Genomic DNA, 16,345 nt, shown 5'->3' with positions numbered 1-16,345 from the left:
GGGACAGCGGGCCGGGCGGGGCTCAGCGCGGGGACCCGGAGCGCCGCCCTCGGCACGGCCACGGCCCAGCCCGGCCCCGCGCCCGGGGGCTGCGGGCGGGGCCGGGAGGAGCATCCCGGCCCGCCCCGGTCCCGGTCCCGCCCCCGGGCCCGCTCCGCCCGGCCCGCCCCCGGGCCCCGGCCCCACTCTGCTCCACCCCACTGCCCGCATCCCCCGGCTCCCGGTGCCGGTTCCGCTCCACCCCCCTGCCCGCATCCCCCGGCCCCGCTCCGCTCGGCCCGCCCCGCTGGGCCCCGCCCGCCTCCGCCGGCCCCGCTCCGCTCCCGCCGCCGTGTCCCCGCCCCGCCGCGCTGTGGCCGCCGCGGGCAGCGGGCGGGAGGCGGCGGCGCCGGGCGCTGCCATGCGGGCGGGCGGCGCCGGGGCGCGGGGCGGCTGAGGGCGGCGGCGGGGCCGGCCGCGGGAGCCGCCGGGCCGGCGGGGAGAGGCCGCAGGGCATGCCAGCCGCCTGCCCCGATGTTTCCCTGGAGCAAGTGGAAGAAGAGGATGGGAGCGAGCGCCTCCTCCTCCAAGAGACCCGTCTTCGACGAGCGAGAGGACGGTGAGTGCGGACCGCGATGCTCCGGGGTGCCCGCCCTGCCTTGCCCTGCCCGGGATGCCCAGCTCCGGGGCACTCTGCCCTGCCCTGTCCCGGCGGCGCCGTAGCCGCGGTGCCCCGGTTCCCAGCCCGCGGTGCCCCGGTTCCCAGCCCGGGGTGCCCTGTCCCGCGGTGCCCCCTGTCCCGAGCCGCCCCGCCCGGCCCTGAGATGCCCCAGCGGTGCCCCCGGCGGAGCGGGCGGCCGGGGCCGTGCCCGGGTGCGGGGTCCGGCCGGGCGTTGCCTCCCCGCAGGACGCGGGACCCTGCCCACGGACACCCCACGGGGGCTGGGAAGGGGGCGAGGGGACGGCTCAGCAGCGAAGTTTCGGCTGTGCACGGACAGCCCGGTTTGGATGGCCAAGTGCCGCCCGCATCAGCGCCGAGCACGGCTGCCAGTGCAGAAAGCGGCTCTGGGGCTTTCCCCAAAATACAGACTGGGGGGGTTAGGAATACGCCGTGAGATAACGCCGTTGCATTCGAAATCTCGGGTGCGGGGTGCAATTTCAGAGGAGCAAAGGAAGGAAACTTTGACTGTGTGTGGGGGAAGAGTCGGGGGAGCCGTCGGGCCAGCGGACGGGTGCCGGTACCGGGACACTCCTGAATGCTGCACTGGTCCTGTGGCACCAACCGAGCACACACACAAATCCCTGTGTGTGGGGGGGGGGGTGCTGGAATTGTGCTCTGGATAAACCTGGGGTTCGATGTGTTAGTCTGGGTCTGAGTGCAGCGATGTGAGGGTCGGGGTCTGCTGGGATTCCCTCGGTGAGGAACCACACCTGTCTGTGCTGCTCTGGCAGCTGATGGGTTAAATCAGGCAAACTTTTCCTGGCACAAGAGCTGGTTGATTTCTCCAACACGTTTTTATTAGCAATTCACACTGAGCAAGCCGAGTAAAGACACTCAAATTGGAGGCTTCGCTGCAATTACATTCTGAAAACAAAATTTCTTTCTGAGAAGCTTTTAATTCTGCCCTGAGCCTGTGTGCAGCCAGGCAGGGTGAGGGAGCTCTGCAGCTGAATGGCTGCTGGCAGGAGCCTGGGAACACCTCTCCAGGTACCTTCAATCAGCCCTTTCGCTGTGTCCCAATTATTGGCACATCGATTCCTTGATGTCTGCTGCTTTTCCATAATTCCTTGTTAGAGTGTGCTCAGAGCAATTACAGTGTTGTTCCAGTGAACTCATATTTACTGTCATGGCACGGTTGCTATGGTGATCTCCTGAGACATCCCAATAACTTCCTTAGATAAAGAAGCCAGTTGATACTTGGGTTTGTGTGTGGCATAATGTGGAAGAGTTACTAGTGACAACAATATTATGAGAAATCAGTTAAAAATATAAAAAGATAAAGACCATTTGGTATGTCCATTTTGCCCATACGTCATTCCTTGTGCTGGATCTCTGCACAAGGATGAGCCTGACTGCTGAAATCTAGCAGATAATCCCTGTTAGTTTGTCAGGGTGTATGTAAATAGAAGGTTAACATTTATTGTGGTCACTAGCAACACAACCAGCACTAAGATCACACTCCAAATCACTGCAGACCTTACAGTCTTTGTCCCTGACTGCCTGGGGACTGGTTTGAGGCTTCACTGAGTCACTGGTTCCTGCCACAGCGCTGTGACTGGGGCAGCACATGGGGGTGTTCTGGGGTGGGCAGAGATGTGTGTGGAACACCCGCCTCCAGTTCTCTTCTGTTCCCCCTGTTAGGAATGGCCATTTCTCCTCAGCCTGGGGTGACTGTGTGTGCTCTCTCTGGTGTGGAACACCCGCCTCCAGAGGGTTCTCTGCTGTTCCCCTCTGTTAAGGATGGCCATTTCTCCTCAGCCTGCCCCTGTGCAACCCCAGCTGCTGCTGGATCTCCTCTGGAGCAGTGCAGGAGCTCATGTGTCACACCCCTGTCCCTGGGAGGCCACGGCTGCTGCTGTCCTTGGTGGGGTGTGTGGGTTGAGCTCTCCAAGCCTGGCTCCAAAGGTACACTTGGTATTCCAGAGTATGTCCTAAGGACCTTCTCTCAACCCTCCCCACTTTTTGAGCATCTTTTCTCTCAGTGCTGGCTGGGCTTGTTCTGTGGCAGAGATGGAGGCTGGGCTGGTTCAGCCGCTGTGTGGGGCTGGCTCCTGGCCCACCCAGGGCCAGGCAGTGCAGAACTGGGCTCTGGGGATCCGTGCCCAAGGGACAGCTCTGCTGCTCCCTCCTTGCTTCCCTTCCTGGCTGCTGTACTGTCCCCATCCCTGTTCAGGAGCCTTCCTGTGGCTGTGGTGCCAGGTGAGGCCAGGTGTGCCCACTGCTGTGTGTTGGGCACACCTGTCTGAGCCCTTGGGGTGCCCGGTGAGGCCAGGTGTGCCCGCTGCTGTGCTGGGCACACCTGTCTGACCCCTGAGGGTGCCCAGTGAGGCCAGGTGTGCCCGCTGCTGTGTGTTGGGCACACCTGTCTGAGCCCTTGGGGTGCCAGGTGAGGCCAGGTGTGCCCGCTGCTGTGTGCTGGGCACACCTGTCTGAGCCCTTGGGGTGCCCTGCCCGCTGCAGCGTGCCCACCGTGCTCTCCCTGCTTGCACACAGCCTGCCAGAGATGTCTGGCGTTTCACAACCGGGGTTCACTAGCAGGAAAGCTGACTGCGAGAGGCAGAGCCTGTGTGCTTGTGTGTGCTCCCAGGCAGCCCTGGCATGGGGAGATGGGTTCCTCTGGCTCTGGGAGCCGCTCTCCAGCTGGTTCCAGTCCCACAGAAAAGCTGGCAAGCTGCACATCCATCAGCTGGGAGCGAGCTGCAGCCTGTCCAGCTGGAGATGCTGCCCAGGGATGCCTTTGTGAGAGCTCGGTTCTGGCAAGGTGCGTTGTACCCTGTTCATGAACGCAGAAAGTTAATGAATGGAGGGGGAGGAGGGAAAACAAAGTAAGGGGAAAGGGATGGGAAGAGGAAAACAAGGCAAAAGAGCAGGAGGGCTGCAGGGTGGATGAAAATAAGGCAAAAGAACAGGAGGGCTGCAGGGTGGAGCGCTCAGAGTTGGGGTGTGCTGGAGTGAGGAGGGCTCAGTGAGCTGCAGTGAATCATAGTGGGCTTGTGGGTTCTGCATTACCACCATGGGCTGTTTCCCATCAGGAAAAACACACCCTTGTCTGCAGGGACTTTTCAGGCTTTGTTATTCATACCTGTAAGGATTTTTAACAACTCCTCCCTCGAGGAGTGGGTTTGTTCTCCAGCCCAAGGGAAGGGTGGGCAGTGCCTGTCTGCTGGCTGAGACACATCTCTCTGTGCAGGGCTCTAGGGCACTGGGGTGTCCTATAGAATCATTTGGGTTGGAAAAAGCCTCCAGGATCATCGAGTCCCAGCTGTGCCCATCCCCACCCTGTCCCCAGCCCAGAGTGCCACCTGCAGGGATGGGCACTCCAACCCTCCCTGGGCAGTGCCTGAGCCCCCTTTCCATGGGGAAATTCCTGCTGTGCCCACCCTGAGCTGCCCTGGCCCAGCCTGGGGCCGTTCCCTCTGCTCCTGTCCCTGTTCCCCCTGGCTGTGCCCTCCTGGCAAGAGCTGGAGAGCAAGAGGAGGCACAGAAGTCATGAGGCTTCTTTGACATTTGGGCAGGAATTATGCTGTTGTTCTGGGAAACAGACAAGCAAGCTTTATTGACATCTCCCTCCTTTTTAGAAGAAAAAAATACTATTTTTCTTTTAAATTTATTTTTTATGCCAGGTGAGGAAAACCCGTAATTGTGAAGCCAATGGGAATGTTTCAACCCAGATATCTGGAAAATGCTTAGCAGAGTTGTTGGACTCGGGCACCAGGGCTGAGCAGGAGGAAATACAGGGCACACTTAGTGCTATTAGCATTGCCCACAGTTGTGTTACTTGAGAGAGGGGGGAAACCACAGCAAGATTTATCTTTCTATGCAATTGTGTCTGAAAAGGAATTTCAAGAGTGCATTTTGGATGTGGTTTCTCCTGAATCAAAGTGGTTTACTAAAAAAACTGTGTGTAAATATACATGAGAATCTGTGAAGCCATCTGCTGCTTTGTGCTGTGCTGTGCCTCCCCTCGCTGACACGAGGCCAGTGGTCCCGGGTTCCTGTCCGTGTCCTGATGCTGAATTAGCTTTTTCTGCTGATGCACAAGGTTTTAATGGTGCAGCTCAGTGACTTTCATCATTATTAGTTTTTGTCTCAATCGCTTTCCCCCCATCCCTTGTTTGACTCTGCCAGAATGCAGATGGTGTTTTGTAAGGGGGTCGGGTGCAGGCGCCTGTGTTTATCCTACTTGCATCAAAATCAACTTTTAAACGCGTTCCCAGTTCTGTAGCTCATGGCTGGAGCTCTCCCAGTGGAGCAGCCTGACTGTGGGAAGTGTGTGCTCAGGGCTGGCCGGGTCAGGTGAAGTGTCCTGGGTGCTGGGTGCTGTGCAGTGTCCCTGGGTGCTGTGTGCTGTGTCCCTGTGTGCCGTGTGCAGTGTCCCTGGGTGCTGTGCAGCGTTCCTGGTGCCATGTGCAGTGTCCATAGATGCCATGTGCTGTGCAGTGTCCCTGGTGCCATGTGCAGTGTCCATAGGCACTCTGTGCTGTGCAGTGTCCCTGGTGTCGTGTGCTGTGTCCCTGTGTCTCTGTGTGCTGTGCAGTGTCCCTGGTGCCATGTGCAGTGTCCATAGGTGCTCTGTGCTGTGCAGTGTCCCTGGTGTCGTATGCTGTGTCCCTGATGCCGTGTGCTGTGCAGTGTCCCTGGGTGCTGTGTGCTGTGTCCCTGTGTGCTGTGCAGTGTCCCTGGTGCCAGTGTCCCCTGTGCAGTGTCCATAGGTGCTCTGTGCTGTGCAGTGTCCCTGGTGTTGTGTGCTGTGTCCCTGGGTGCCATGCGCTGTGTCCCCTCTCAGGAGCAGGCTCAGACAGTGCTGAGCAGAGGCACAGGCTGGGCGTTGGTGCCTGAAGGCAGCTGCAGGAGCCAGGGCAGCAGCAGTGTGGGGTGTGCAGTGTGCCCATGGCAGTGGGATGTCCAGTGTTCTCCACCGCTCTCAGCAGCAGTTTTTCAGCTTGGGATTCCTCCCCATAACTTTTTGTTCCACGGGTTGGGACCTTCACGGAAACAAAGGCGTGATGGCAGACAGTCAGAGGTTTGGGGAAACAGGCTGTGGAAGGATGAGGAGCAAAGCCTGACCTCTCTCGTTCCGTGTCCTTCACCGCTGGGGCACCCAAACCCGTCTGGCCAGGCTTGTGACAGCTCTGGGGACATCCTGCTGCGCTGCTGGGAGATGGATCCAAGGATCAGGAGAAGTGTCTGTCTCTCTTCTGAGGTGATCAGTGCTGGTGTTGGGGCAGCCGGCATGGCCTGGCTGTGTGCCCTGGTGCCCTGAGCATTGTCCCTGCTGCTGCTGGTGCCAGCCATGCTCCTCCTGGCCCGACTGCTCCCCACAGAACCCGGCTGTCACCTCAGCTGGGTCACCCAGCTTGCAAGCCCCGGGCAGGAATTGTTGTCCTTTTATTGGAAATCTATGGTCCAGTGCCCAGTAAGGCAATTGGAAAATCCCAAATACTACTTATTTGGGGTCAGATGCAGATGTGTGAATGTCCATGCTCTGCACACCACTGACTGGAGTGTTCCCTGCTCAGACTGCAGGGAGAGCTTTTCCCATGGCCTGACTTTGATGGCTGTGGGCTGGGAGCACAGATGCCTTCCCTGATATTTAAACACAAGGGAAAAAAGCCTTTCTGTGTTATCAAAGTGGTAGCTAAGTAAGCAGGCGGGGGGAGGAGGGAGTGGGGATTGCAGGGAGGTGCCAGCAGAGCTGTGTTCAGCATCCTCAGCAGGGCTCTGTTCTGGCTGCCCCCGGCTCGGGGGTGCTGTGCCCAGGGACTGCCCAGCACAGCCACTGCCCCTCATTGCTGCCAAGCACTGAAACCTTCTAGGCGTGAAGCTTTGCAGTGTGTCATTAATGCAGAAATAGGCTGAATCCTGGGAATTCAGCAATTTCAAGCCGTGGAGGTGTGGAGTGCCCTGGGCAGGATGGGGTGACTGGCTCTGAGCTGTTCAATGGCTGTGCTGTCCCCACAGCAGTGCTGGCTCGAGTCTCAAGAAAAGCCATTCTCGAGGGGCTCGTGTGTCTGTGTCTCATCTGAGGAGAGGAGATCAGGGTGAAATGAGTCCTCAGGGCAGCTGAGACTGTTCGCATGGAGCTGGAGTAACAAAAATGAACAAACACACCAGCAGTTTGAAGGACACTTGATGGATAGGGAGGGACAAGGACAATCAAGGAAAAGTCACTGGAAGTACCATTTGAGTGAAATATTAAATCAGATTAATACTTGGTGTATTCTGTGGAGGCAATGGTCCTCATGACCAGCCTGGAATGGGCTTCCTGTGATTGGGGAATAGCATGCAGGAGCATGTGGCTGGGGATGTGCCCTCCTTCCCCCATGTCCCCAGGGCTGGCATGGTGACCTTCCCCGCAGGGCTGGCACTGCCCTGTGCAGGTGCTGGTGCACACCCCTGTGTGCCAGCCCCTGCACACGTATGTGCCATTGAGGGGATCCGTGCTGGCTGGTGCTTCTCTCCTGAACTGGTGTTGGGACAGCCTGGGAGCGGCTCAGCTTCTCTGCACAAGAGAAGAGACCTGTCAGTGTCCTCTTTCCCTCTGCCACTGTTCTCCAGGAATTAAATTGCTCTCGGTGACAGTTGTGGAGAATTAGAAGTGCTTGGGAATGTGGGAACAGCCGTGTCTGAGCAGTGCTAGGCAATGAGGTGTGACAGTGTGACAGTGTGCCAGTGCTGATGGCTTCATTTACATCTCAGGTGCTGCTCAGGGCTCCCCCAGTACCTGGCAGTGCTGAGGGCATGCAGGCACTGAATGATGTTCAGAATTACGTGCCTTGCTGGTTTGCCTGTGCCCGTGAATCCTTACAGGCCCGTGGTTAGCCCTGCTGTGTAATTAAATTAAATGAAATTAAACTGCATTGTGATGTCTTTATAGCTTTGCTGATGTTTCTGGAAGCTGATCAGTTTGATCTGTTAGTGCAGAAAATACCTTTGCTCTGTTCTAGTGGCTCCAGCAAAGAGCTGGTGGGCTCCTAAGGCTGGTGGTGCCTGAGTGACTTGCAGGGTGACCTGCAAAGCACAGAGGTTCCTTATTGTCCAAACCTGCGCTTGGCTGCAGCTGAGCTGTGCCAAGGTACCAGTGGTATTTTGTGTTTCCATGGATGATGTGTGCTCCAGAGCCCTGAGGAAGCCCCAGAGTGGCTCTGAGCACAGTGGGGAGGGCAGGAGTGGGGCTGTGGGGGCACTGCAGGTTCTGCTGTGTCACTTGGGTCTCCATTCCTGCCTCAGCTGCCTTTGCCCAGGAAAAAGGAATTTTTGTCCTTTCCACTATTCTCCTGACCATAACCCCCTCCTACCCCCTGAAAGACAAAACGCACAACTCACAAAAGTTGCCATCCCTGCTTAAAATACTAGGGTGTGATTTGTGTCCTGGGATTTCAGAGGAATCTCTGGTGACAACAAAAGGCCATCATATGAGTATTTCAGATATCCAGGCTGGGAAAAAAACCCAAGGAACAGGGAAACTTGGTAGAAACTGGGGAAGAAATTTAGATTGAGAATAACCTGTTGGAATGTTTGGGAACCCAAGAGCTGAGGCAGCAGAGAACAGCATTGGTGTGTAGGTGGGGCAGAAGGCACACGCTGGTGGTTCCTTGCAGAATTCCTGTACTCTTAATTCTGTGTCTGGCAAAGGTCAGGAAGGTGGGCTGGGCAGGTTGGGGCTGAAGCTCAGGCTCCTGCTCTCCGTGAGCATCAGGAGAAACATTTCTGGCTGAGGGGGAATCTGCTCTGGGCCCTGCTGCTGGATGGGCACCGCTTCACCCGCAGACTCAGGGTTTCACTGTCAGGAGGATGTGGCATATGGGATGTGGGATAGGGGATATAGGATATGGTATGTCAGATATGGGATGTAGGATATGGGATGTAGGATATGGGATATAGGATATGGGATATAGGATATGGGATGTAGGATATGGGATGTAAGATATGGGATATGGGATGTAGGATATAGGATATAGCACATAGGCCACCTCCAGTGTGGGAGATGTGGCACATTAGACTGCCCTGTGAAACAAGTGTCAGGGTCCACGGGAGAGCCACGCACTGCCCCTTGGCTTTTTGTGCACTGGTTCCAGTCTTAATGGGAACTGGCAGGCAAGACCAGCCAGCAGGGAACACAGAAAATGATACACATTATGTTTGGATTGTTTGCACTGTTGGAGAGCGTGCTTTATGCTTCACAGAAAATAGGGCCAAAGCTTGGTCCCCAATAATTTGCACTCTAAAGGCTCAATGCTGCATGTGGTAAGCACATGAATAATTCATGCCCATGCAAACAGGCCCCATGATTTCATATTCAAGCCTGATTCTAGGTTTGCTCAGAACTTTGAGCTGGCATGGACTAGTGGCCCTTCCAGCACAGAAGAGGCTTGGCAGGACCTTGAGCACATGATGGACCATTCCCCTGTCCTGGCAGTGCTGGCTGTGTGGGGAGCCTCCGTGTCAGCCCTGCTGGGGTGGGCTGGGCAGAGCCTGGGGTGCTTCTGAGCCTGGCTGGGACACGCTGGGGTTCCTGCTGTGCCCTGCTGCTCCTGTAACAGCACCAAGGTTTGGGAGAGCTGGGGTGGTGCAGGCTGGGGCTCTGAGCTCCCCAGAGTGCTGCTCCTGTAACAGCACCAAGGTTTGGGAGAGCTGGGATGGTACAGGCTGTGCCATGGGGCAGGGGCAGGAGCTGCCAGCTCTGCTCCAGCGCCAGCCTGGGGCTTTGCTGGGCTCCCTCTGCCAGGGCCAGCCCAGGAGCTCTGTGGCCACCCTGGTGCAGTGTAAATGAGGGGCTGCTGCTCTGCTCCATGGGTTTTATTCCTTGTGAGACGTGAAATGCCACAGCAGGAGCATCGCAAGCAGGTGTCAAAACAAGCACAGCTGCAGCGAGGCAAACTTAGGGATTGATTAATGAATACTTCCAGCCTGTTGTGTGTTTCTCTACACGGCTTTCTGATGTAAAGATCAATCTGTGGATTTATTTAAAAAATAGCAGGTTTCTTTTAACTAGAGCAAATTGCCTCTGTTTCTCAAAAGGCTGAGTAACATCAACAAACAGTTCAGTCTGTGTTGCCCCTCAGCACTACTTGGGAAATCATTTCAGCTAGTGCTTCTTCTGGCCTTGCTTTGGATTTTTCCATGCTCTGAGCTTGGCATCTCCGAGGGCACCCCTGCATCCCCCTCTGCTCTCCAGAGACCCCTCTGCTCCTCCTGCTCTGTGCTCTGTGGGATTTTCCACTGCCAGCCCTGCTGCTGCTCCCTTGCTGGGGCTGCCCGGGGTCATTCCCTGGGCTTTGCTCCATGGTATCCCAGGGAGGGTGGCACTGGGCACGATGGGTGCCCTGGTGCCCAGGGCTCAGTGCTGGGATGCTGAGCTGGCACAGCCCCATCTGTGCCTGGTAGTACAGCCTGAGGAGCTGTGCAGGGTGAGCAGGGCTGTTCCAAGGGCCCCAGGAGCTGTGCAGGGTGAGCAGGGCTGTGCCAGGGGCCTGAGGGGCTGTGCAGGGTGAGCAGGGCTGTGCCAGGGCCAGCAGTGCAGGGTGAGCAGGGCTGTGCCAGGGGCCTGAGTGACTGTGCAGGGTGAGCAGGGCTGTGCCAAGGGCCTGAGGAGCTGTGCAGGGTGAGCAGGGGCTGTGCCAGGGGCCTGAGGGGCTGTGCAGGGTGAGCAGAGGCTGTGCCAGGGCCAGCAGTGCAGGGTGAGCAGGGCTGTGCCAGGGGCCTGAGGAGCTGTGCAGGGTGAGCAGGGCTGTGCCAGGGGCCTGAGGGGCTGTGCAGGGTGAGCAGGGCTGTGCCAGGGGCCTGAGGGGCTGTGCAGGGTGAGCAGGGACTGTGCCAGGGCCAGCAGTGCAGGGTGAGCAGGGGCTGTGCCAGGGGCCTGAGGGGCAGTGCAGGGTGAGCAGGGCTGTGCCAGGGCCAGCAGTGCAGGGTGAGCAGGGGCTGTGCCAGGGGCCTGAGGGGCTGTGCAGGGTGAGCAGGGCTGTGCCAGGGCCAGCAGTGCAGGGTGAGCAGGGGCTGTGCCAGGGCCAGCCCTGTCCCTGCAGCCCCCATGGTGGTGCCCAGCCCATGGAGGGTCCATGCCCCTGCTCCCCGTGCTGCTGCCAGCCCTGGCTCCCCCCCTGTGGGTGATCTCTGCCAGGAGATGTTCGCTCTCTCCGGAGCCAGAGCACATCACTGTGCTCCAGAGAATTCCATCACAGGAGTAGGATGTCTGCTTTCCCCAGAGGATTTGGACTTGGTGAATAATTCTGTTTGACATCTGCTGTGAATCCGGGTCTGCTCTCTTCTGGTGGAGCTGAAATGAGTGCTGGGCAGTGTGGCCAGGTGTGTGCAGGTGCAGGCGGGCCAGCCCAGTCCCTGTGAGCTTGGCTGAGAGCTGCCCATGGAGTGAATCTGTTCTGACACCTCCAGAAGGAACATCAGGTGTGTTGTCGGACAGGGAGCACCAAAGGGGATCACTGCTCCCACCTGGGGTCCAGCAAAATATCTTCAGGTATATCTTCAGGTACTCACACTCTCCTGTGGTGCTTTTTTCCTCCCCAGATTTACTGCCACTGCCAGCACATGGCTGTGATAGCCTCTCTTTCACACTGTCCTGCTCCTAATTTTCCTTCTTTGCTGAAAAGAGCCTCTTCCATGGCCGGAGCTGTGGGAAATGCCTGCCCAGCTCAGTGAGTGGCAGAGGACAGACCTGCATGTGGGGACAGCGGTGGTGCCAGAGTCACCAAAGCCCTGCTGGTGCTGCCTGGCTGTTTGTTGGTGCTCTCCAGCCTCGGCCCTGCAGCTCCTGGAGCTGCTGCTGGTGCCCAGCCTGCCCTGGGGTCCCTGCTGAGCCCCGGGTGGGTTTGTGGCAGGAGGGAGGGCCAGGGCAGAGCAGCAGCACATTCCCCAGCCCCGCAGCTGCTGCTGCAGCAGCTCTGTGAGCAGCGCATCCCCATGGCCCAGCCAGAGGTATTTTGGGAGCATGTCTGCTGCTCACGAGCCTCTGGGACAAAGATAGGACCATGCGCCTGAAATAGCACCCTGGAGCTGCACACCCCACAGTGGCTGCTCTCAGAGGGAAATCCAGAGTTTGTTTTGGAGCCATCATCGCTGTGTTGACAAGGCTGCCGTGGGGAAGCGGCCTCAGCTGGGATGTCTGAATTAGCTCCAGTACACACACTCAGTGCACGCTGCTCCCGCCCAGAGCGGGCTCAGCAGGGACTGTGCCTTTGGGAACAGGTGTTCCACGCTGAATCCCAGAGCCCTGGGGCCGGGAAAGCCCTGCCAGCCCTGGAGCCCCAGCTGTGCCCGTGCCCGCCTTGTCCCCAGCCCAGAGCTCTGGGTGCCACTCCCTGGTGCCACCTGCAGGGACGGGCACTCCAGCCCTCCCTGGGCAGTGCCAGTTCCTGAGCCCCTCTCCAAGCCATGGAGGAGCTGCTGGTGGAGGGTGTGCAGCCCTCAGCGTGCCCATGTTGAAAACCACAGCCCCAAACCAGACATCACTGTATATTCCTGTATTTTCATGGTGCTGATCCTTCCAGTTGCCAAGACATGAGCCCTGCTGCCAGGTCAGCTCTTTTTCAGGAGATTTTTTCTGTTCTTTTTGATTTGCTTTTTGGGGCTCCAGCAGTGTGAAATGCTGCAGCAGAGACCATCCTTCAGTGCAGTGTGTGCAGCAGTGGTGGGAAACAAGGAAATGGCATTTCCAAATGAAATGTCTCTGCTGTTGCATCTCTTGCAGCTCAAATGCAGCATGGCTGGAGCACAGTTGGACTTTTTAGTATTTCCCCAGTGCTCTGGTAGCTGTCACCAGCCTCAGCAGGAGGAACAGGACTGTCTTTCATGACCCACAATGAATTTGCTGGTGTGGCAAGTAGTAAAAGCCTCTTTTGATGGAAAACCAGAAGCAGCTGATTGTAGAAAATATTCTTGGGGTCTCGGTGTTACAAAGAGTCATTGTCCTGGGACTGTTACATGTTCCAGGAAACTGCAGTGCTTCTGGATAAAGATTTGGGAAAAGCAGTGATGATCAGGAGACATAAAATCAATGATGGAATATGTGATATCAAAGAGAATGGGGTAGGTTGTTCCCCAGAAGAGCTGTGTTTGTCTCAGACCTCGTGTGATTTTTTTAAAAAAAGGAATGCTGAATTCTGTCTTGTTTGCAGCAGTTTTTAAGTTCTCAGTTAAAAATGCTTGTGTGTGATCCATCACACAATGGTCATTGCTGTGAGCCCAGCAGTTTTGTCACAATCCCTTGCTGTTTGCTGCTGCCTAGAACACAAAGTTAAGCAAGATGTGGGTGGCTCTTTCTCCTCTCTGCCCTGAGCAGCTTTCGTGGCTCTCCTTGGGTGCACAGAAGAAACCTGCCAGGTCTGAGGGCTTCAGTTACCTGTGGTGACTGATTTTATGTGGCTCTTTCTTGGAAAAGTGTTCTTAATTATTAATATTGCTGGTTTTTCTATTAATTAATGTTTTAAGTCTTCCAAGTACGGTGTCAGGGCCTTCCCCAGTGCTGTGGTACTGAAGTTAGCCATGGTCTGTGTACTTTGAGTGTCTGTGAGTCGTTTCCTGATCTTTCAGTACAAAGCCCTGTTGTTTTCCCCTCTCCCCTCTCTGCAGGATGCAGTTGAGTGGTTGCAGGAGGGTGGGATAAGGTTACAGCATGAAAAAGGGCATTGGATTTCTGTTAGCAACTGGTGCATCTCTGGGATGGCTGGTGCTGCTGTTATTCTCTGTATTGCCATGGCAACGGGAAGGGCTGGTCGGGGTGAGGGCAGGGTCCCCTGTGCCCCCCCAGCCTGGCACTGGGACACGCTGGGCAGTCCCTAAAGGAGCTCCAGCACAGCTCTGCCCTCTGTGCACAGTACTTTGCTCTCGTCGTGCCTGAGCAGACACAGCCCTCCTTCACTTTGTGTGCCTCACCTGCTCAGGTGAGTCCCTGAGCCAGCCCAACCCCAGCTCCAGGTGTGTGCCTCACCTGCTCCAGGTGAGATACTGGAGCCAGCCCATCTCAGGTGAGTCCCTGAGCCAGCCCAGCCCAGCTCCAGGTGTGTGCCTCACCTGCTCCAGGTGAGTCCCTGAGCCAGCCCAGCCCCAGCTCCAGGGCACTTTGTGTGCCTCACCTGCTCCAGGTGAGATACTGGAGCCAGCCCAGCCCCAGCTCCAGGGCACTTTGTGTGCCTCGCCTGCTCAGGTGAGTCCCTGAGCCAGCCCAGCCCCAGCTCCAGGTGTGTGCCTCACCCGCTCCAGGTGAGATACTGGAGCCAGCCCAGCCCAGCTCCAGGTGTGTGCCTCACCCGCTCCAGGTGAGTCCCTGAGCCAGCCCGGCCCAAAGCTGGCATCGTTCTGGCCGGAGCTGTGGGTGTGTCTGAGCAGAGAGCCTCCCCTCTGCCCGCAGCCACAGCCTCCTCACTGCTGGGGAGAGGTCACACCTGTCCCTGAGCCAGGAATGAGGGCTGAGCCCAGGGCATGGCTGAGGTGCCACAATCACAGACACACAGACACACTTGCAGAAGTGATTCTCTCTTTAGGATGGGGATGCACCCTGGATGTTCCTGTCCACACAGGTTCCCTGTCTGTGCCCCCATGTGTCCCACGCTGGTGTTCTCTCAGGATCTGTGTGAGGAGTGACTGGGGCTGTTCTGGCAGACCCAAAATCAGGTTTCCCATGCGTGACCCCAGTGGGAGCTCCATTCCCCAGGAGTGTTTTTAAACCTTTCAGTGAAGCCCCAGTGCTTGCAAGTCCTTTGTGTCTCACCACGATGCAAATGCAGCACAAGGCTTGCTGCAAAGTAGGTCTGTACTGTCGGTGTTGGTGTTGGGCTCGAGTGGAGCTGTGCAGTGCTGTCAGATCCGTGCCCTACATACCTCAATCCCTTCTGCAGGTGCTGCCAGGGGGTGTTTGGTCCATCAGGATGTGGTACACCTCTGCCTGCAGGTGAACTCTTGGTTGTTTCATTGGCTCTGGCACAGAGGGGTTTGCGCAGGTGTGCCCAGCCCAGCAGGGATGCTGTTGTTGGTTTGTGCATGATGCTGAGTGTCCCCGTGGGTCACAGCGTCCTCTCTGGGGCACGGGGGTGTCCAGGTGTCACAGATGTGGTGACAGAGTGTCCCTGTGAGTGACACAGCCCTCTCTGGGGCACGGGGGTGTCCAGGTGTCACACATGCCAGTCCGACTGGTGAGTGGAAGTGATCATTGCTCTGGGCAGGGAGCCCAGGCTGTGCTGTGCCCCCACATTGGCACAGGAGCGTGTGGGTGCCCTGGTAGGCACCCCTGCAGCTGGTGTGCTGGGACATGAGCTGGGAGGAGGCAGAGGGAATGGGAAACTGGTCCCTGGTCCTGCTGTTGGGGCTTCTGCTGCTTTTAGCCTGACCACTTCACATGGTTTGAAGCTCGTCCCCTCTGTTGGTCCCTCTGACACTCAGTGCAGGGCTGTGGCTGCCCCTGCGTCCCAAAGCTCTGTGTGTCCCCTGGGTGAAGGAGTTGCCTTGGGTGGCGTTCGGGGATCAGTGTGCCCCAGGAGGGACACACACACACACACACACACACACACACAGAAATCCTGCACTGGTTCCCCCCTGGAGCCCAGGCTGCCCTGGCACAGCGTGCCCAGCACCAGGGAGGTGGGTTTGGTGCCACACAGACCCACAGCCTGGCTGAGATCACTCCTGATTAATGCACTCTGTGTTTGGAGGGCAGCGAGAGGCCTTTGAGAGGCACTCTGCTGCGGCTGCTGGGTGACACTAATTACTGGCAGTTAATTAAGAGGCAGTTGAGAGGAGAGCTCTGAGGGACGGTGGTGGGGGCACAGGGTGCTTGTGGGCTGATCTCAACACCCCTGGCTCTGCCCCAGGGCCCTGCCATGCCCCATGGAGCTCGGGATGTGCCCGAGGCACTGAGCTGCTCCCAGTGCCCAGCATCCCTGGTCACCCATCCCAGCAGCCTCTGCCCCTGCTGTCAGCCACATCCACCCCAACACCTGCACCTTCCATTGTCACCGCAGATGTCTATCGGCAAATGAGCAAAATAGACGCTGCTTGTTTGTTTTGACAATTACAGCAGAGATTTAATTACACTCCTTCCTCATATACTGCCGAATGTCATGTGGTGTGCTAGGCGTAAACAAAGATGTTCTGCTGCCGTGAGATATGGGTATTAAAGGCACAGAGTGAGCCTGCAGCCTCAGCTCCGACACTGGTGTCACTCAGCTGGGGCAGCTCCCAGCACCTGCACCCTGGGTACCTGTGCTGTGTGCCAGGAGCGGGCAGGGGCTGGGCACAGGTGGCACCCGCAGTGCTGAGGGACCCTGGGTACCTGTGCTGTGTGCCAGGAGCGGGCAGGGGCTGGGCACAGGTGGCACCCGCAGTGCTGAGGCACCCTGGCTCTGTGTGCCAGGAACAGGCAGGGCTCAGCAGAGATGGCACCCGCAGTGCTGAGGGAGATAGGAAACAGAAATATAAGAAAAGAGAGAAAGCCACATCTGTGTCTTCAATGATTTTGAGGCAGCACCTTCAGGTATCATAGCTGGAATACAGTATTTCAGTCTCTCAGTAAATTCTCTGTTCAGAACAGTGGGGATCCTCAGTGCCATCATGAAAAGGGCCCGATTTTCCTGCTCATCACTTGCTGCCTTTGAGGAATCTGTCTTAAAGCCTGAGCCTATTGTGTCGTGTGAAAGC

At 57.3% G+C, this 16,345-nt stretch overlaps 1 protein-coding gene across 2 annotated transcripts in view; it reads left to right on the top strand.

Moving 5' to 3' along the window:
- The first annotated feature begins 236 nt into the window (after positions 1 to 236).
- Positions 237 to 16,345, top strand: part of STK32C (serine/threonine kinase 32C) — a 68,837-nt gene continuing 52,728 nt past the window's right edge. Inside the window, exon 1 of one of the 2 annotated variants that reach the window (XM_074545465.1) lies at positions 237 to 598. Coding sequence is in view for 1 of the 2 variants with exons in the window: in XM_074545464.1 (XP_074401565.1) it covers positions 514 to 598 (85 nt within the window). In the remaining variant the exon portion in view is untranslated. The remainder of the gene's footprint in view (positions 599 to 16,345) is intronic. The other variant, XM_074545464.1, reaches the window with a different exon arrangement.

This window comes from Zonotrichia albicollis, chromosome 7 (assembly GCF_047830755.1).
Source record: "Zonotrichia albicollis isolate bZonAlb1 chromosome 7, bZonAlb1.hap1, whole genome shotgun sequence".
NCBI classification, from domain to species: domain Eukaryota; kingdom Metazoa; phylum Chordata; class Aves; order Passeriformes; family Passerellidae; genus Zonotrichia; species Zonotrichia albicollis.
Note: the sequence above shows the minus strand (reverse complement) of the source record. Positions and strands in the feature narration are given on the sequence as shown.